At 47.2% G+C, this 21,882-nt stretch overlaps 1 protein-coding gene across 9 annotated transcripts in view; it reads right to left on the bottom strand.

Annotated features, from left to right (window-relative positions):
* The window catches only part of LOC141050961 (uncharacterized), a 292,974-nt gene that overhangs the window by 230,634 nt on the left and 40,458 nt on the right, over positions 1 to 21,882 (bottom strand). For all 9 annotated transcript variants that reach the window (XM_073547698.1, XM_073547687.1, XM_073547704.1 and 6 more), the window contains 2 exons: positions 17,712 to 17,870; positions 17,403 to 17,582 (listed from right to left, as the gene is read on the bottom strand). In XM_073547698.1, coding sequence (XP_073403799.1) covers positions 17,403 to 17,582; positions 17,712 to 17,870 — 339 coding nt within the window. The remainder of the gene's footprint in view (positions 1 to 17,402; positions 17,583 to 17,711; positions 17,871 to 21,882) is intronic.

The following is a 21,882-nucleotide window of genomic DNA, read 5'->3' as shown; positions in this document are numbered from 1 at the left end:
ACCAAAAAGGGGTAACAACATTTGTCCTCGCAGGGACTCAGTACAACCAAACACTATTTGAAAAGAACACGACTAACCCGGCAGAGGCCGGTTATTATGGGGCCACGGTATGGCCGTCTACGGGTCCTTATACTCTATAATGTCACTTATCCGTCCTGACGTCTGACGCCCCCTCCGTCTCCTGCTCCGTGTCTGACGTATCACCAACTGACTCCTCTGCGCGCTCCCTGCCCCTTTTATACTCGCCTCTCCCCTTGCTGTCCTGTTACTCTCAACAGTCCACTCTCCTCCTCTGTTCCCTGGGTACTGTTTCCTTAGGAACTCAGAGGGCAATCCCCTTGGTTCCGGCCCGGACACTCTGTGGGGGTCCTCCTCCCTACATATGCTTCTAACCATGTTGCCCTTCTCCAGTGATTACTCTCTTTGTATTATGTGTCCAAATTAGGCAAGTCATAGCTTGGTGATCCATGCTTCGAGTGACATGTCTGACTTGATCTGTACCAAAATTGATTTGTTTGTTCTTCTTGCCATCCATGCTATTATTGATAACATCCTTTACTAGCACCACATTTCCAAGACTTTGATTCGTCTTCAGTCTTGTTTTATTGTCATCAAGGTTTCGTATCCATATGTTACAGGAAGGACCAGACTATGTACAAACTGTGTTTTCGATGCCAGTGAAATCTTCCTCGATTTCAAGACCTTCTTTAGTGACTTCATTGTTGATTTTCCCATAGCTATTTTCCTATTGACTTTCGATAACATTGCTGCATCTTGAGTGATCATTGATGAAAGTAGGTTTAAGGCCTCTTTCACACATCAGGTTTTCGGCTTCAGGCGCGATCCGGCGCTTTTGACTAAAACCGGATCCGTCGAAATGCAATGCCGGATCCGGTTTCCCCCCCATTGACTTGCATTAGAGCCGGATCGAGCCGGATGGCCATGCGTTTCATCCGATTTTCGCCAGATCCGGCAATGTGACGCGATCCGGCGTCTGGAAAAAACGGAGACTGTAACGTTTTTTGTATCCGTCGAAAAAGCCGGACACGCTTTTTCATACAATGAAAGCCTATGAGCGCCGCAATGCGCCGGATCCGGTTTCTTTGGTCTGAGCATGCTCAGTAGCTCTGCCCACAGGACATATATAAAAGCAAGACAATGGGACCCTCAGCCACACCCAACATGCCACCCAAGCCAAGAACCAGGAGCAGGAGAAGGCAGCAGACATCTGCAGCAGCAGCACCATCAGCACCACCCCAAATGGAGCAGCATGCTGAACAACGGGAGGGGAGTCCAGCAGCAGATGAGAGACGGTAATTATCAAATCCCCCATTCCTCCAAACTAGGGCTATGGAATATCAAGATATTCATTGGCCCTTTGTTTCTCTTTATTCAACAGCCGCCCAATAGATGCAGCAGCAGCAGCAATGGCAGCAGCAGAAACACCACCCACAGCCATGGAGTCTGGCCATGAGGAAGACAGCACATCTTCTGGGAGCCCTCCCTCGCATCGTCAGCGTTTGACGGTAAGTTTTTATTTCCAAAATCCATCATCTCTGTAATATATGTGTATTCATTGCCTTTTATTTCAAAACAGGAATCACAAGATGAAGAGGAGCTCCCAGAAGAAGAAGGAAGGGGTGGACAGACACTTGGAGTGGGCTCACAATTGGTAAGTTTTTTGCATCAAACGCAGAAACACAACATCACACTACACACAACACATAGAAAACAATGTTCTGCAGATCACACACAGCAAACAAATGCCTACATCCAAAGACATAACATTTTTTTTTTCTTCTCTAGTCTTCTCAATCTGGTGCTCGGCCAAGAGGTCCTCGCAGTGCCTCCCAGGGTCGTCGGCGACAGCAACGCGGCGGTCACCAGCGTGTAAGTATGAATATTTTTGCTTTGTTTTTTTTGCACTTTTTATTTCATTTCTTTTGTGGAGGCTAATTATGTTATTTTTGTCTTTTTCTTTAACAGCCTTCACAGCGTGCTCCCGACTCTGACGGTGAGGATGGAGGGATTGATGTGGACCGCCTCATCGATCTCGTCAGAGAAAGGGAGCCGCTCTGGAATATGGCTGACCGACGCCACGCTGACCTGATCGTTACCCGACGACTCTGGGAGGAAATCTGTTCGCTCCTTGTGGACCGCTGGGAGGACCTCGAAGCTCGGGCCCAGATTAAAGAGCGTAAGTATATACAGTACCGGTTGCTTGATTTAAACCAGTGTTTCCCAAACTCCAGTCCTCGTGGTCCCCACGGATCATGTGTTCAGGATTTCTATTTACTTTGGAAATCCTGAAAACATGACCCCTGGGGACCATGAGGACTGGAGTTTGGGAAACACTGATGTTGTATACTAACCACTTTGTCCTTTCTCGTTTCAGGGGAGAGAATTGTGAAGCGGTGGCGGTCTGTGAGGGATCGTTTCAAGAAGGAGTTCAATAAAGAGATGCGGGCCCCGAGTGGATCTGGAGGACGCAGGAGCAAGTACAAGTACGCACGAGCCCTGTCGTTCCTCCGGGAGACAATGCTCACCAGAAGGTAAATATTACACACCACATGTGACAAAAAAATGTTTAGATGTACCTTTTTTTTTCAGCCAGGGCCATACCATGTCAGTATTTTAATTGTTTTTTTTTCTCTTTATTCCACAGCACGGTGAGCAGCACTCGGGAGCCTGCACGATTGGACCCTTCTGAGGCGATCCCTGAGGAGACCGGCACCGAGGGACACTTCGACCGCCCCCGAGGGACACTTCGACCGCCCCGGTACATCTGCACCTTCCCAGCCTTCCCACACATTCGACCCATCTGTCCCATCCACCAGCACAGGAGCATCGTGGCCGCCTACATTACATGAAGCTGCTGGTGAGGAGATCGCTTTCCCTTTACCCCACCCTTCTGCCCCTGCCACCTCTAGTACACCTGCGGGTACTGGGCGGCAGCGGCAGAGGGGTCAGGAAAAGACTTATGCGCCAGAGTTCTTGCATCTGAATGCATCTTTCCAGAACTATCTAAAAGTCTTGTCAGAGCAAATCTCCGCAGGCTATCAGCAGATCAACTCCAGCATTCTGGAGGTGAAGACACTTCTGCAAACCATGCATTCAGAAGCAAGATCTTCGCCAAGCCACACCTTTTTCAGGTCTGTTGTGGAGCGCATGGAAACGCTCTCTCCTGCCCAGCAGATGCATGTAATGCATTCATGCCACGCTGCTCTCCAGCAAGTTACCTCCCAACCTCCTCCTCCCACCACAGTAGTTCCTCCACCTGCACCCCCTCCAGCCACTTTCCATCCTCCCCCTCCTATTACATCTACACCCCCTCCAGCCACTTTCCATCCTCCCCCTCCTATTACATCTACACCCCCTCCAGCCACTTTCCATCCTCCCCCTCCTATTACATACCATCCACCTCCCCAGCACCATCCACCTCCCCAGCACCAGCAACCTCCCCAGCACCAGCAACCTCCCCAGTACCAGCAACCTCCCCAGTACCAGCAACCTCCCCAGTACCTGCAAACTCCCCACTTCCAGCAACCTGCCCCGTACCAGACATCTCCCCACTTCCAGCAACCTGCCCCGTACCAGACATCTCCCCACTTCCAGCAACCTGCCCCGTACCAGACATCTCCCCACTTCCAGCAACCTGCCCCGTACCAGACATCTCCCCACTTCCAGCAACCTGCCCCGTACCAGACATCTCCCCACTTCCAGCAACCTGCCCCGTACCAAACTCCTTCCCCATACAACTTGCCATCAACATCATCTGCTCCTACAGTCCCTGCCCAACCCTCCACTCCACCACCCACCACCTCTTCTGCTTCCCACATGTCCACCCATTCTGTAGTTTTTTCCACACCTTCACCTCTAACTGTTCCTTCCCCACCACGATCCCAGTCCTCTCTCCACACTCCCAGTGTCGAAGTGTCCCGCAGCCCCTCCAGCAGTATTTCCACCACACACTACACAGATTTATAATGTGTGTATTTAAATAAAAATGACCAGTTTTATGGTTTCAAAGCTTTATTAAACAAGTTTATTAAAATTTTAAAAAAGTTTACTAAAAAAAACATTTTTCAATAAAAGTTAAATTATTTTACACTGGTTGTCTGTCATTTCTTTCTGCGGCGAAAAAGGTTAAATACAGGGTATTTAAAAGGTGAAATGGTATTCAAAACTAGGTATATAACTGTGGGTAAATTTTAGCTTTTTGCCACAGTTGTGTTCCTGGTTGTGTTTGAAGCAAAGTATTTCACCTAAAAAGTTGTGTTTATTGTTGGTGATTTCATAACAATGTACACAACTTTTGTTAAAAGGTGAAATACTTTGCATAAAACACAACCAGGTACACACCTGTGGCCTAAAGCTAAAAATAGAGACCATGACAAGATAGCCAACTTTGGTTGGCAAAGATATATACTGTTGGTACAGAAGGTACACAAGTTTGGTTGGGCACAAATCTTTCACACTCTGTCATCCTGCCAGTGTACTCTGCCTTGAGGTGACATAAAGTATAGTGCAAAATTGTCCCTCATTACTGAAACCGTCACAGAACTTCTAGTGGTAATGTCATGGTAATCTTGCAAGGTGGTTTCTTCAGAGGTGTCCTCAATGGAAATGGGTTCCTTGCAGATAACAAAATTGTGGAGTACCACGCACGCTTTGATCACCTCGTCCACAGTTTCTGTCTTGAGGTTGATCGCAGTCAATAGGACCCGCCATTTGGCTGTCATAATACCAAAGGTACATTCAACCATTCTTCTTGCTCTTGTGAGGCGGTAATTAAAAATGCGTTTTGGTCTTGTCAATCCTCTGCTAGAGTACGGTTTCAAAAGGTGTTCTGACAGCTGGAAGGCTTCATCCCCTACACAGACAAATGGCATAGGTGGACCAGATGTTTGCGGCAGCGGTCTAGGTGGTGGGAACTGGAAGGTGTTTCCATACAGTTTACGCCCCATGGCAGACAGTTTGAAAACTTGAGAGTCATTGGAGCGGCCATAGGCCCCAATATCAACCGCAATAAATTTGTATTCCGCGTCAGCGATGGCCATGAGGACAATTGAAAAATATTTCTTGTAATTGAAATATTCCGATCCCGATCCGGCTGGCTTTACAATGCGGATATGTTTCCCGTCCACAGCGCCCAAGCAGTTTGGAAACTGACATATCTGTTGAAACTTGTCAGCAATTTCAATCCACCTCTCTGTTGTGGGCTCTGGTAAAAACTCTTCAGCTAAGGAGTCCCACAGTGCACGGCATGTGTACTTCACTATTCCAGATATGGTGGAAATCCCGAGTCTGTACTGGAAATGCAGTGACGAAAGGGATTCTCCAGTTGCAAGAAATCTGTGGGGAATTAAAAAACAATAAATTAGTTTTAAATCACAGCATTACATACCAAAACTGAGCTATAACACTTGGAGATACAAACTACCACCAACAAGATTGCAGTGAAAGTGTGCTCTGATGCGATCACATCCAATAAATGTGGCTTACCTTAAAGTCACCATCAGACGCTCTGCGGGTGAAACAGAGAAGCGGCAATAGGTGTCCGCTTTTCTTATGAGGTGTGCAATGCGCTCCACCAAGTAATCAAAATTCTCCATTTTCATCCTAACATATCCAAAAAATGTATCCGGGTTTCGTCGAAGGTCCATGCAGAGTGTAGAATAGACCCCACGCGTCATTCTCTTGGCTGTGATGGGGTGGATCCACAAACGTCGTCTACGATGCCTGATGCGCTGCTGTCTCGCTCTCTCCTTCTCCAGAACAATCACCCTCAAACGATTCGCCTCCGCTATAAAATCCGCCAAATTCTTCAAAATATTTCCAATGACAACATCCATCTTCGCCAGTAACTTGCTCTTCTCTCCAACCTGCACTTTCTCCTCTACAACCTGTCAAAGAAGGGCTGTAGGAACATGCTATATATAGTTTTCCAGTAGCCAATCCCGTTCGGAAGGCCACAAGGGTCAATTTTAAAAACCGGATCCGGCGTAATCCGTCGAAAAACGGATAGAAAAACGGATGAACCGGATGAGACGGATCCGGTTTTGTCTGTCAAGAAAAAGACGGATCCGGCAGAAAACCGGATCCGTCACATCCGGTTTTACTAAACATTTGCCGGATCCGGCGTTCCGGCACGACGCCGGATCGCGCCTGACGCCGAAAGCCTGAAGTGTGAAAGTAGCCTAAGCCCTTTACAGCTTCCAGTTTGTCGTTGTCCATCTCAAATGTGTCCCAGTAAGGCTACTTTCACACATCAGTTTTTGTGCATCAGGCGCGATGCGACGAAAAGTGTAAAAACCGGATCCGGCGCCTGTTGCCACCGGATCCGGTTTTTTCCCCATAGAGTTTCATTATCGCCGCATCACGCCTGATGCCTATGCGGCGTATCCGGTTTTTGCCAGATCCAGCAAAAACAGCCGGTCCGGCGTCTGGAAAAAACGTTCTCTGCAACGTTTTTTCTCAGCGCCGGACCGGCTTTTTCCACAGCGCATGCCCGGACTCTGTGAATGTTAACCCCACAAGTGCCCGGTGAGAGAGAGAGAGATCTCTCTCTGTCACCCAGACACTTGTGAGAGATCTCTCTCGCCGGGCACTTGTGGGGTTAACACTCACAGTGTCTGGGTGAGAGAGAGAGATCTCTCTGTGGGGTTAACCCCACAAGTGCCCGGCAAGAGAGAGAGATTCTCTCGCCCGGACACTGAGTGTTAACCCCACATGTCTCTCTCTCTCTCCCCTCCCCTCCCCTCTCCTCTCCTACCCTCCCCTCACCTCCCTTTCAGCAGCTGTCTCTCTCAGCGGCTGTCTCTGTCCACCTCCTGCTGCGGCTCCTTTAAATCACGTCCGAGCCGTATCAGACGCCGCACACACATCCGGTGTCACGGCTGCAGGCCGGATCCGGCGGCCCGGCTTTTCGCCGCACGCCGCCGGACCCCACACACCGGATGTGTGAAAGTAGCCTAAGAGGGCCAAAAAAGTCTTCTTTTTCAGAGTAGATGCCTGTCATGCTGGTGTTTATACACATGTAGTGTATACAGAAGTAGCCATAGCTTTTTAACAAGCAGCGGTCCAAAAAATGTTTCTTTTTGATGCGATGCAACACGACTTATGTTTTTTCATAAATTGAATAAGCAATGGGAAACACTAGGGCCTAGACAATATGGCCAATGAAGAAGAAACGAAAAGAACCATTCCAGGACCCAGGCAGTACGACCAGACTGGGATTAAAAAGCAGCAGGGACTCGCAAACCTGACCAGCCAACATATAACATTTACTGCACATATCACAAACAAATGGCTCAAATTCACTTTTTAAAGTTTTGTTTTACTTACAAGCGCCTTTCAGCCTGCCATCACAACAAAAAGTAAAATATTCAGATCACAACAAATATAAAAAATGGTTATAATCGGATAGCAACTACTACATTCTGAAAGAAGTATATTCTATAAAATAATAAGATCCACCACACACATTATCTAATGATCCTGGACCCAGTGTAAATGTCATGTAGGAATGTAGAACAGACCAGAAACGAGGAGGATATCATCCAATATCTGTTGAATAAATCTAATAGATAACAGCCAATTAAGAAACAAAAGCCAATATCTCCTTCCACCGTGGGTGGCCTACTGAAGATCCCCATACACATTAGGCTATCATTGGGTTTGTCTAACGTTAGTGTAGATAAGGTTTCAGCATGTCTGATCTTGGACTGCAGATCCTTTGGTTCTCTAAGAGATTAGACTCCGGGGCTCTCTAACACAGAACATGAGAATGCTTGGCCAGCTGAGCACTCCAGAATATGGTAGAGATGGGAGGAGAAAGGTTCCCGGCTCAACCATCAGCTTTCTTGACAGAATACCAATGCAGGTCTCCAAAACTTTAACTCAAGGCATTTAAAGGGGTCAGTTTACAATAACACAATAGTATCCTGAGTCATATCACTCTACATATAAATCATTCATACATATTTTGTGACCTGTTATCATGAAAATGGAAGACTAGGTTGCGGGTACCTGTGAGTTCGGAACTGTCGAGGCTGCGTCCATTGTTGCCGGGGGGAAAGAATGAGGAACTGGACAGGACCCATGACCTGGTGAGAGGGGTGTGGCGAGACCCGGGGAGAGCAGAAAGCATGGGAAAATGGAGAAGTTTTCCGCCCGTATATAAAGGAAGCAGGTGTGCGCTGCAATCTGCGGGGAGAGAGTGCGGAGTTGCGACCCGGCAGGGGTTACTTGAGGGCCCTGTCTAACCAGTGAGGGCACAGAGCTTCAGGCGCTCAGCCAAACAGTGTGCAGTGCTCGCATTGAGAAGCGAGTGCTAGGTGCAGGTTCGTGAGGTGTATTTCCTCTCATTGACAGGCGAGCGGTGGAGCACGTACCGGATAGACTTCTACGGCATTACCCACTTCGGTTTTAAAGATTAATGGACTAGGGGCTCAAAGGGCAATATCGGTGACCGCCCTTTGCCGCCAGAAGCTAGATCGTTTGTTGGCGGGTTACGCCTAAAGACCCCGTGCCGGCTGTTACCGGCATTACAACTCTCATGAGACTGCATGCGATTGAGGAACAGAGAAGTCACGATAAGTGAAGTTTAACAACAAGACTGTTGTGTTATACCATAATTCTATTGTTAATCACTTGTTGCCTCCCTGCAAGGAGTTCATTATTGTTATAAATTAAACCGCATTATTGTTAACTCTTGATCTGCATTCCCTGCATTACTGCATCCTTGTAACTGCTTACATTTGGCGTAGTCGGCAGGATGCTGTCTACGAACGCAGAGGTAGCAGACCAATCAGTCATGAGTGCCCCGAGGTCCAGCTTGCCACTGGGGGCCATGCTCAGCCATCTCCCAAAATTCGCATGGAGTAATTTAATGCTCTGGGACTGGACTGAGTGTGTTAAAGGCATGTTGATGATGCATCCTATGACTCCTGTTATGCAAGCAAAGATTGCTGTGATGGCCCTGGATGGGGAGGCTAGATGTTCTGTAATGTTTCGCCCCCCTTATAAATGGGACACACTGAACAAAGTGTTGCAGATTTTGAAATAGATGCATGGGGATCCCACCAATGTCGGGGAATTGCGGATGCGATTGTTTCGCAGTGTTCAGAGGGAAGGGGAGTGAGTGACTCAATACATTAATGCTTTACAAGAGGTGAACGCGTATATCATAAAATGGGATGATGTGGGGGCAATAGAAGTGGGATCTCCTGATGTGATATTGATGGGTCAGTTTGTGGGGGCCTCAGGGATGCGTCAATTAAGCAAGCTTTGCGGGAGCGCCTGCGTGCCAACCTGCGTATGACCTTCTTAGAAATTGGGGCAGAAGCACGCATGAGGGAGCAGGAGCAGGGGACAGCAGCCTTGGCAGTGATTGTCCGGAGCAATGAGGTACCCACCTTGCCTGCGGCTGAACCAGAAGGGGCCCGAGAGAGCCGGAAGAAAATACTGGAAATGCGGGAAAAGTGGTCCAGCCTCAGAAGAGCCCCCAAAGTAGCTCGAAATACGCCCAGAGACAGGAGTGTTTCCGAGTCCCGCTTGTCCGTCGAACATCGTCAGGGAGTGGGACAATCCCGAACAGATTGGAATACGACTTGTTTTAAGTGTGGGAATACCGGACACTAAGGGAAGGAACGAGTGATAGCCGGTCTCTTCACGACTCAGAACGGAACTTTCAAGTTAGAACTGCGCGTTGGTGTGGACAACGACCAAAAAGTTTGCAGAATATTTGTTGGGGTCCGAAGTCCTGGTGCGGGCCGATAATAATCCCCTTGCCTATCTGGAAAATGCAAAATTGGAGGCCTTGGAATAGCGATGGGTGGCCTGCATGGCAAATTATCGGTATAAGATCGGGCCGAGGCTGAGAATACACATGCTGATGCTATCTTGAGAGTGACTCATGAGCGGCCTGAACGCGACCGAGATGAAGAATTGGAGTCGGAAGAGATTCCTGGTTTTCAGGACTTCGTCAGGTCGTTGGTGGCGACGCAGGGACAGATCAAAGAGGCATCTGGAGAATGGGTGCTGGGACGACCTCGGGATGACTGGGTGCAACTCCAGCAAGTGGATAAAGAACTTGCACAGCTGAGACAGTGGGTGGCCCTGAAGCAATTTCCCAGCCGGCGATAGAGAGATGCTCTGACTCCCGGGGCTCTGCAGATTCTGAGACCGTGGGGGAGTCTCCGGTTGGAAGATGGATTGCTATACAGGAGAGTGCAGCTAGTACGAGAATTGAGGGTCACTTGGCAAGTAGTGCTCCCAGGAAAGTTGATCTGTACGGTAGCAGCAGAGACCCATGAGAGAGGGGCCCACTTTGGTCCAGAGAAGACGTTTCAGTGGTTGCAGAAGCTGGTGTATCACCTTCAATTGAGGACTGCAGTCGAAGAGGCTTGTCAAAAATGCTGGAGCTGCGAGCTAGCTAAACCCCTGGAGCCAATGACCCCGACACAAACCATTGTGACTTTTGCTCCGTTGGAGCTACTGATGATCGACTACTTTGCCATATGCCCGGCCCATCTTGGGTAGGAACATTGTCTGGTGATGACCAATCATTTCACCAAGTTCACCCTAGTGACTCCAACCCGGGATCAGACGGCTGAGTTAGCCGCACAGGCCATTTATCGAGACTTCACCCGGGTGCACGGTTGCCCAAAAAGAATCCATTCTGACCAAGGTGCTAGCTTCCAAGGTCGGGTGATGGAGGAGCTACATCGTTTGTACCGGTTTGAGAAGTCAAAGACTACGCTCTACCACCCGCAGGGAAATGGACCCTGCGAATGCTTCAATCAAACGTTGATTCAGATGCTCCGAACATTGGAGGAAGACTGGAAAACACGGTTGCCTGAGTCTGTGGCTGAATTAGTCTGGGTGTTGTGGTGCAGTCACCACTGTGTCCGTTAGGGGGCACTGTGTGTGTGCCCCAGGACAGGCATACAGGCATGTCCATTGTGGTAATGGAAATAGGATGAACGGCAGGATGATAAAAAAAAATTTTTTTTTCCCAAAATCATATTTATTAAAATTTTACATAGTTAAACAGGTGAACAAATCAATTCCGCAAACAGTGCAGAGTAGATTGATAGGGGGGGTAGGAGGAAAGGGAAGGGCTACCATGCTCCTACATCAACAAGCGCGGTAGCTATCAACAGGAAAAAATAATGAGGAGGGGGGAAATAGGTACACCTAGGTATACAACTGTAAATTACTTAGATCAAAGGTCTTAACAGAAAATGACCTGCTATAGTGCAGGTTCCTAATATCAAAGTGGCAAATAAGCTAGACACATAGCAGGGTTTATCGCGGGCAGGGAATATCAGGCCCTGAGTCGAAGTAGCGCAAGCATCCTCACGGTGGGTTGAAGGAGAGCCGGCTACCAAGCCACGGTTCCAAATCTGGGACTTTTTTTTTTTTTAGATGACGCAGATAATACCAGAGCCCTTTCATATTGGCAACGAAGGCTCATCCTGTCAATCACAAATTGTATGGTCGGTGCGCTGGTCACTCTCCATTTGGATGCCACTGCCAATCTAGCGGCTATAAACAAATGTGAGAACACTCCTCAACACATGCGGGATCACATCTAAACCGATATGCAATAGAACCATACTGGGTTGTAGGGCCATCCGAATCCCAGTTACCTCAGCTATCATGTCCTCTAGGCTAGCCCAAAAATGTAGTAATTTCGGGCACGACCACCACATGTGGCTAAGTGTCCCCAACATACCGCAGCCTCTCCAGCACAACGGAGAGCACTGAGGGCCAAAGTGAGCAACTTTAACTGGGTAATAATACCAGCGCAAGTGGACTTTTTTCAATTGTTCCAGATAGTTTAAACATGAGGAAACTCTCCGAACCTCTAACACCGCCTCCCGCCACCCATCAGGCGCTAGGGTGACCTGCAGGTCATCCTCCCATTGTCTCATGAATTGCAGTTTAACCTCTGGGTCAGGATCATTCAAGGCTCTATACAAAATAGATATGTTGCGAGTACTAGATCAAGGCACCAGGAAGAGGCCATTTACTGTACGGTCTAGGTAGGTATTAAAGAAGTACGACGGTTGTGTAGTATGTATAAGATGTCTTAGTTGTAAAAACTGATAAAATCTATGTCGAATATCTGGGTGATTTGCAACTAGACGGTAAAACGGCTTAATCGCTGTGCCGTCAAACAGCCGACGAAGCGATTTTACACCAGCCAGTACCCATGGCTGTAAATCTATATACGGGATATGTAATTCTAGCGCGTTCAGTGACACTTCAGTTAACGGGATTTTAATAAGGGTCGGGACCGTCTGTCTCCAAAAATGCAGTGCAGTAGACATGGTCGGTAGAGGGAGGTTACAAGGCCGCGGCCCAAAGGCTTCAACCTCTAGCATGAATCGGGTGGAGCCTCTAGTCGCATAGAAATTTTCGATTTGCAACCATCTATGATCCTTGTCCAGCTGCCACCAATCCCGCACCCCACTACCACTGAGGCCTTATAGTACGCCATCAAATTTGGCAATCCCATTCCCCCCAGATCATAAGGGTAATAGAAAAGGGACTTGGCCACTCGAGGAGTTTTGTGGGCCCATATGTATTTGTTTGTTAAGCGCTGAAGGTTTGTTATGATTTTGCTTGGGACCCTCAAAGGGAGACATCTAAAATAATATAATATCTTGGGGAGAATTTTCATCTTGAAAATATTAATTCTAGCCATCCAGGAGGTCATAAACTGATGTAAGGTGTCCAGCTCAGTCTTTTTCTGTCTGAATAGAGCAGTATAGTTCGGCAGGATGGTAAATGACCGTTGTGTATCCCAGGGTGGGTGGCCCTGGGATGGAAGCTTGAATGTGTGTTAATCAGCAGAGGTACTGCTGAGGTTTTTGTTACAGTGTATCATGGAAGGCTTCCAGGTGGCTGGTGAGACGGGTGGAACCAGTCACCTACAAACCCACCCAGGGGCGTGTGTCTGAAGTAAACCCTATGTGTGTGGTTGTGAATCTGAAGGACCTGCAATGAGGTCATAGCCATGTGATGCTGTGGGTGTGGCTACGGACCATATAAGGCGACCAGGGTAGGTCACATGAGTGAATGCCTGGATCTGATTGGTCCGTGTGGAAGGTCCCGGAATGCTGACGTGCTAGAAGGCGTGCTGCCTTCCTGAAGCACACATGTGGACGCCACTGACCGTGTGTGGACTGTGTGTAATAGCCTGTGAGTACTGGACAGTCCCCAGGAGGGAAGGGACGTCAGGACTGAGAAGCAGCTAAGCGGTAACCCCGGACCGGGGGAATTAACTGAGAGACTGTAGAGCCTGTTTGCTGAACAAAGCGCAGCCTGTGTGACCACAGGGCTAAAAGAGCGGAGCTCTACATTGAATTTTCATTTGGTCTGATGTAAGACTGTTGCTGCTATATGGTTTATGCTGCACAATAAACCAGATGGACTGATTTATGTGAACAACCCGTGCCAGGTGTGCTTAATCCGCTGCCGAGTGAGTGTCCCTCAACATGAACACTGGGTGCTACCTTACAGTGTACAACAATCGAGTGCACAGTACAACAGGATACAGTCCATATACCTTGCTGTTGGGCAAAAGGGATGAAAGATAACAGAGCAGGAGCTGGATCCAGAAAAAGACTACCCGCAGACGTGGGTTTCTTCCTGGGTCCGGGAGCATCAACATTGACTACAGACTCTTCGTTGGCTGGTACAGACAAAGTTCCGAGAACTCAAGCACCATGAAATGATGCCTATTCGACAGACAGCTCAAAAGACGAGAGATGAGGTGTTGATCCGGGACAAGCAGCCCTGGGGAAAGTTGGAGCATTGATGGGAGAAGACCCCGCATCGAGTGAAACGACGAGTTTGTTCTGACGGGCCGGTGTATGAAGTTCAACTCAAACAGGAAGAAGTTCATTGCAGTATGTTGCAGCCCTGTTTGCCACAGGGACCTGAGGAAGGAGAAAGAGTGACGGACATCACTGAAGCGCCCACTCCAATGGTTCTCGACTGTGATGAGGAAGAGACACTCGTCTTAGCCCCAGACTTGAATAATTCACCGTCTATCGGTCCCAGGGAATTGTCCAGGCCTGAAGCAGCAGTTATGGCAGATTCATCGGACCAAAATATTCTCTCGCCTCCTACCAGTCAACCTGAATTACGCCGGTCGGAGCGGACGACAGACTGAGTACCTCCCACTCGTTATGAACAAAACTAATTTATTTGGCAACAAATTATTCAAGGACTGGAAGAATGTGAACATCTTATGAAGGAGCTCTCACCCGTGGAATGGTGAGTTCAAGGGGGGTGGGAGTGTAAGGAGGAAGACCGGGCTGCGGGTACGTGCACAATGCCAGATCCGGAACTGTCGAGGTTGCGTCCAGTGTTGCCAGGGGGAAAGAATGTTGAACCGGACAGGATCCATGACCTGGTGAGAGGGGGCTTGGCAAGACCCGGGGGAGAGCAGGAAGCTGTCACGAGGACCCGTCCTGTGTGACATGACCCGAAGGTCGGTAACTAAAACAACAAAACTGGCACGTGTAACTGTCCTGTGTGACACGACTCGCAGGCTGGTAACTGAAACAAGACACGGGGGAAGGGGAAACAGTTACAGCGGTGGGCCCTGCGAAAGGGAACGGAGACGTGGAGACCTCCTGCACATCCCTGAGTCAGTGTCCCTCACACTCCTAACGTTCCCTATACAGGCTCCTCACCTGTCGCCGAGCCGGATACCTGTCACCCTAGCACACAATACACCTATCCCTTGCTAGGGAGCTGGGTGGTGCAGGCACTGGCCCCACCGCTGTACTAATACACACCAGGGAAAAATACAAACAGGGGAAACACCAAAAACACTTATCTTGCTCTGCTGCAGCACCAGACAGCAGAGTGCGTCACCGGATTAACTTTTCGCATTGGCTCGACACCTCAGAGCCAGCTGCCACCTTCACCATCTCACTCTGCTGCGCACACCGGGCAGACAGAGTTCAACACCAGTTTCAGCAGTGGCTCCAAACTTCAAGCCAGCTGCTAACTTCACCAGGTTTCTGCAGTGGCTTCACAGCTCAGCCAGCTGCTCCCTTCACCGTGGTTGGAATCCCAAAAAGACGCTATCACCAACACCTGCTCATAGACCATGTGACCCTATATAGGAAAAGGGAATGGTCAAATGATCAGGGGCCAAAAAGCTGCTATAACCCCAGTGACCACCGGGGGCAAAAGGCAAAGAAAAGAAAACAAGTGCAATGACACTTGTGGCCTCCGGGGGCAAAATGTAACCAAAGCAACTATTAGGATGCAATGACACCCTTGGCCACCGGGGGCAAAACTAACCTTAAGCCAAAGGCTTGAAGGAAAAAAAAAAAAAGGTTTACATGCGTTAATCCAGAAGCTGACACGGCTCCAAGAATTGGATCGTGACAGAAGCATGGGAAAAGGGAGAAGTTTCCCGCCGGCACCCATTCACTTTCAGACTTTGCAGGGATAAGGCACAAAGGAAGTGCTCTGGAGCCCGGCAGAAAGCAAGTCTAGAACTGATTTGCTCATGCATTACAAACCAGAGTAAGGCCACGTTCTCAGGTTCACTATTTAATCGGTATTTTACATCAGTGTTTGGAAGTCAAAACCAGGAGTATATGAAAAATACAGAAGTGGTGCTCGTGTTTCAGTTATATTTTTCCTATGACTGTGCTACTCCTGATTTTGGCTTACAAATACTGATAGAAAATACTGACACAATACTGAAGGTGTGACTGTGGCCTAAGGCTTGAATTTTACATGTACAATGGGCAGTTCTTCTCCTCTGCTGGTTTGCATTGACTGACTCACATCTCTTTACTGCAATGTGCATGTCCAGAACAAATATCTCCCTGCTAACTCCAAATCCACGGAGATGTAGTTTTGAACTCTAACTCTTATGGGAAATCTGATGTTCTGATGTTCCTCAATGTAAGAAAAAAATATTAACACATGTGAGCTAATGTGTGTTCGGAAAGCACAGCTTACCATGAATTGGACCATTGGGGTAGACCAACAGTCCCGCCCTACAATGGCTCATGAAATAGCTATGGCTTATTATTTTATCCTTGGCCTTTTAGTGAAATATTTAAGGAAGGGAGAAATAAAAGATTTGGGGTTTTTTTGCTGGCACCGAAAATGGTAAAAAAAAATAAATCTGAAGCAATGGCTTATTTCATAGGCTTTTGACAATGACATTGAAACTTTGATAAAAAAATTTTTGGTTGGGAAAAGTCTAAAGTGTGTTGGAGAATGTCTGGATCACGAAGACACCAAAAAAGGCATAACATGTTGATTACTGAGGTTCAAAGTGATCCTGAGATTTGCCCTGTGCAGACACATCCTGAAAAGGGTGAATGTGCCAATGCTCGGCCTGCAATCCACTCATCATCCATGGGCCTGCTGATTACAATGCTTGGCTATTTCCAGCAGTCCCATAGACAGTAAATTGAAAGGAGGTTGAACAAGAGCACCTCTACTCCATTCAAGATGGGGCTACAGTGCCCTATTATCGGGATCACTTGGGTTCCAGCTGTCATAACCAAAGTTATCAACAGGTTATAACTTGTGTTTTTGGAGTAACCTTTTTAAGTCATCCAAAAACATTCCCTTTTAGAAGATGAGAAACAAGTTTGTTGTTTGTAAAGTGAAAAAAAAAATAGCAATTTAACAAACCGTACAAAAATTATGGGAGCAGTTTCTTCTATTTACTCTATGCAAAGGAGGGCAACACTACAGGATAAAAAACAACGGCCAGACAAGTATTTCTGGCTGTGTAGAGCCAGCACTCAAAGCCTTGTCAGCAGCACAGTATAGAACACGATGGACCAGCAGGCAGATGCTGTGGCCAATCTTATCATTGATCTCAGCCTAAGTGTATGAAAAAGTCAACACATATTTGTAGCAGCCAGTTACTGAGTAGAATCTGTTACTTCTCTCCATTTAGTGGTCACTTACCTTGGTAGTCATATGTAGAGATTTCTTTACACCACTCATCACTCCTCACATATGTCTCTGTAGAATTGATATAGGGCAGATTGTTTTGTGGAAGAAGAGAACGGGGACATCTCTCTGGTCTTGATCTCTTACTGGATAGAACTGGAGGAAACACATACAGGGACTGAATTCATTCATACAGATATTTATATGCAGTGTGTATTTAGTCCTGTCTATTACCTGGTGATGTGAGGGGCTGGGGAACCTCCATCATGAGGTTTTTGTACAGGTCTTTGTGTCCTTCTAAATACTCCCACTCCTCCATGGAGAAATAGATGGTGACATCCTGACACCTTATAGGAACCTGACACATACAATGATACCGTCATCCCCAGATCCCTCCATAGCGTTACTGTATAATGTCCCAGTATTCCCAGCAGTGTCACCTCTCCAGTCAGCAGCTCAATCATCTTGTAGATGAGTTCTAGGATCTTCTGGTCATTGATGTCCTCATGTATCAGTGGGTGAGATGGAGGCCCTGTGATTGGGCTCATGGGTCTTCCCCATCCCTCAGACACAGGGGCCTGACAGCGCTCACTAGAAGTCTTCTTCACTACGGTGTAATCCTGTTGATGGAGAGACACATTAATAAATCTCACTACAGACATTTCCAGAGTCCTCACCTCTCCAGTTCTGTCCATCTGTTATTCCCATAGATAAGAATGCTGTAATGTGACGTCATCAGAATCTCTCACCTCTCCAGTAAGCCGGAAAAGGATCTCTAGAGTGAGGTGTAATATCTTCTCTGCCATCTTGTCCCTGTCCTTATCCATCCTTGACAGGTCAATCAGGTAGGAAAATTGTCTTACTGTATATAGAAGATCTCCACTGAGAGAATCCAATATTGTAGGGACCTGAATGGGGAGAAGATGACAATGTCAAATCATAAAGATCCCATGTAAGCAGGGTTTGACTGCGGTGTCTGGGGCCCACAGGGGGATCTGACACTAGGGGCCAACCCTACAGCTATATGCAAATACCTGTAAGCTTTTATCCCTGTTATAGTGGTGCATCAACTGTAAAACACAGGCAGGTCCTGCACATCTACTGGGATCTATGGTAGTTTACATTAAAGTGGTTATTTTGTTAAAACAAGTTATCACCGATCCATGGGCTCTACAGGATAGGTGATCACTTAGGTTCGACCATTAGAAACTGCACCGATCGGAAGAATGGGGAAGTTTTATCCCTGATAGGACATTTTAAAATGCAGCAGCAGGTGGGATGTCTGACCGCAGCTCCATTCATTCTCTTTGGGGCTTTCAGATAAAACAAGTCCAGTGCTCACAGCCACAGAGTGAATGAAGGGATCAGTGATCAAGTCGAACATGGCACTCCAGTCTATTGGGGATAAAAGTTCCACACTCTGCCTATTGGGTCAAAGCAGTCAGACCCGACCAATCAAAACGTTATCACTAATCCTGTGGAGAGGTGACTACTTTTTTTCACAGGAGAACCTCTGTAAGTGCATCTCTGCCAGTGTGTTCCAAGGGTTTTAATCTCTAATGGAAATGAAGAATCTTCTCCTAATTTATATCAAGAGAACAAATGACCACCATACACAACACAATCCACTATACCAAGACCAATAATGCCACATACAGGGAAGAAATACCACCACACCGTGACCAAACCACATAGAGACCGAATAATACCACATTCAAGGAATAAACACTCCACACCATGAATAGGCCACATAGTGACAGAATAATACCACATATTACCAGCATATAGCGACCAAATAATACCACATACGAGGAGAAATACCGCCACACCATAACTAGACTACATAATGACGGAATAATACCACATAGAAGGAACAAACAGGGCACACTATGAACAGGCCACATAGTGACCACCGGTGACATTATATACAGGAGCTCTGTATATAGTGTCAGTGTACAAGTAATACAGTGATCACCAGGACATTATACACAAGAGCTCTCTATATACAGTGGGTACAGAAAGTATTCAAAAATGTTCATTTTTTTCTCTTTAACGTACACTCTGCACCCCATCTCGACTGAAAAAACCCCCAGAAATCTAGAAATTTTTGCAAATTTATTAAAAAAGAAAAACTGAAATATCGCATGGTCATAAGTATTCAGACCATTTGCTCAGACACTCATATTTAAGTCACATGCTGTCCATTTCTTTGTAATCCTCTTTGAGATGGTTCTACTCCTTCTGTTGTGAGTTCATTTTTCCCTTCACCATTGAGGACTGATGAACTCCCTCCTCTGGTGAAGGAAGGTAGTGAGACTGATTACCAAACACCTGGACAGCTAGATGATAACTGGGTGGCTGGAATTGAGGATTGGATATAAGGCTGCCGATGCCCTTCTTCCTGGCTGGTGATTTTCCTGCTGGATTCTTGGAGACCAGTCTGATTCCTGCGTCTCAAAGCTAAGTTTTTCTGCTCTGCTTTGTACTCTTCAGTTTTGTTTTTGTTTTGCCTTGTTTTTTGGGAGTTCTGCCATCCCCGGCCGGGGGTGAGCTGAATTCCATTTTTGTCTCTGATCTGTTGATCTTTTGCTCTGTCTTCAGAATATACCTGAGTGCTGATATAGTCTTTTGAAGCCTAGCGACTTCAGGGCCTGTTTTTCCTATCAGTCGGTTGGCCATTTTGCTAGGGTTTTTGCGGATGGCAGACAGCAGCTTTCCTATCCTGTCCTATGTAGTTAGCTTGGGCCCCATCATTTGCTCAACCTATCTTTCTATCTGTGTTAGTGTTTTCATCTTGCTTCACCGTCATTATATGTTGGGGGCAGCCTATTGCTTTGGGTTCTGCTCTGGGGCAGTTTAGTTTTTCCCCCTTTCTGTCTTTAGGCTATGTAGCTCTCCGGCTGTGATCGAGGGGTCTAGGGCACCGTAGGAACCACCCACGGCTACTGCTAGTTGTTGTGGATAGGTTCAGGGGTCTGCAATCCGATAGCTGCCAACCTCTCTGGTTTTTCTGGACTTAGCTGGTATTTTGTTTTTTTGATTCTGTTATGATGAGTCACCGAAGGAGGAAAAAACAAAATACCAGCTAAGTCCAGAAAAACCAGAGAGGTTGGCAGCTATCGGATTGCAGACCCCTGAACCTATCCACAACAACTAGCAGTAGCCGTGGGGGGTTCCTACGGTGCCCTAGACCCCTCGATCACAGCCGGAGAGCTACATAGCCTAAAGACAGAAAGGGGGAAAAACTAAACTGCCCCAGAGCAGACCCCAAAGCAATAGGCAGCCCCCAACATATAATGACGGTGAAGCAAGATGAAAACACTAACACAGATAGAAAGATAGGTTGAGCAAATGATGGGGCCCAAGCTAACTACATAGGACAGGATAGGAAAGCTGCTGTCTGCCATCCGCAAAAACCCTAGCAAAATGGCCAACCGACTGATAGGAAAAACAGGCCCTGAAGTCGCTAGGCTTCAAAAGACTATATCAGCACTCAGGTATATTCTGAAGACAGAGCAAAAGATTAACAGATCAGAGACAAAAATGGAATTCAGCTCACCCCCGGCCGGGGATGGCAGAACTCCCAAAAAACAAGGCAAAACAAAAACAAAACTGAAGAGTACAAAGCAGAGCAGAAAAACTTAGCTTTGAGACGCAGGAATCAGACTGGTCTCCAAGAATCCAGCAGGAAAATCACCAGCCAGGAAGAAGGGCATCGGCAGCCTTATATCCAGTCCTCAATTCCAGCCACCCAGTTATCATCTAGCTGCCCAGGTGTTTGGTAATCAGTCTCACTACCTTCCTTCACCAGAGGAGGGAGTTCATCAGCCCTCAATGGTGAAGGGAAAAATGAACTCACAACATCCTTCATTGGAGTCCAGCTGTGTTTAATTAAACTGATAGGACTTGATTTGTAAAGGCACACACCTGTCTATATAAGACCTCACAGTGCATGTCAGACCAAATGAGAATTATGAGGTCAAAGGAACAGGCCAAGGAACTCAGAGCCAGAATTGTGGCAAGGCACAGAACTGGCCAAGGTTACAAAAGAATTTCTGCAGTACTCAAGGTTCCTAAGAGCACAGTGGCTTCCATAATCCTTAAATGGAAGAATTTTGGGACCACCAGAAGTCTTCCTAGACCTGGCAGTCCAGCCAAACTGAGCAGTCGTGGGAGAAGAACCTTGGTGAGACAGGACGACTAGTGGCAATTGAAGTAAACATGAATGTAGCCAAGTACAGAGATATCATGGATGAAAACCTCTTCCAGAGTGCTCTGGACCTCAGACTTGGCCAAAGGTACACTTTCCAACAAGACAATGACCCTAAGTACACAGCTAAAATAACAAAGGAGTGGCTTCAGAACAACTCTGACCATTCTTGACTGGCCCAGCCAGTCACCTGCCCAATACAATCCAAACAGTGAAACATGGTGGTGGCAGCATAATGCTATAAGGGCGTGTGTCACGGGGTCCTTCTCCAATACCACACAATCAACAGAGCGAGGGAAGGGTGAACAATCCCAAGACCTTTATAACAGGCAAAATTAGAAGGTCCATAAACATTCCACCACACTGAGGATACAAGTCCAGAACAAGAATGTAGTCCAGTAACAGGATAAAATGTCCAGGGAGACGAGATTCCAAAACTAGCACCAGAGGATAAAAATGGGTCCTTCTCTCTGAAGTGCAGTCTTTACACGATCCACTCCAAACAGGAACTGGCTTGCCCAGCTCCTGTTCTCCCCACCCCCTTCCTTGTGTCCAGGGGTATTCAAACAGGTTGGGGCGGTTTCCAGGCCTCCCAGTGGAGAACAAAGGAGCCTTGGGGATTAATGCACTATAGGGGGTCATCAAGAGACAGACATAGTCAGGCTGTAGACCCACAGGGCATCAAGAAAAACACTATAAAAACAAGTTAA

The sequence above is a fragment of the Dendrobates tinctorius genome, unplaced genomic scaffold (genome assembly GCF_039654945.1).
Source record: "Dendrobates tinctorius isolate UK_male_01 unplaced genomic scaffold, ASM3965494v1 ptg000155l, whole genome shotgun sequence".
In the NCBI taxonomy this organism is placed as follows: Eukaryota; Metazoa; Chordata; class Amphibia; order Anura; family Dendrobatidae; genus Dendrobates; species Dendrobates tinctorius.
The sequence above is the reverse complement of the archived record's forward strand: the minus strand, read 5'-3'. Positions and strand labels throughout refer to the sequence as shown.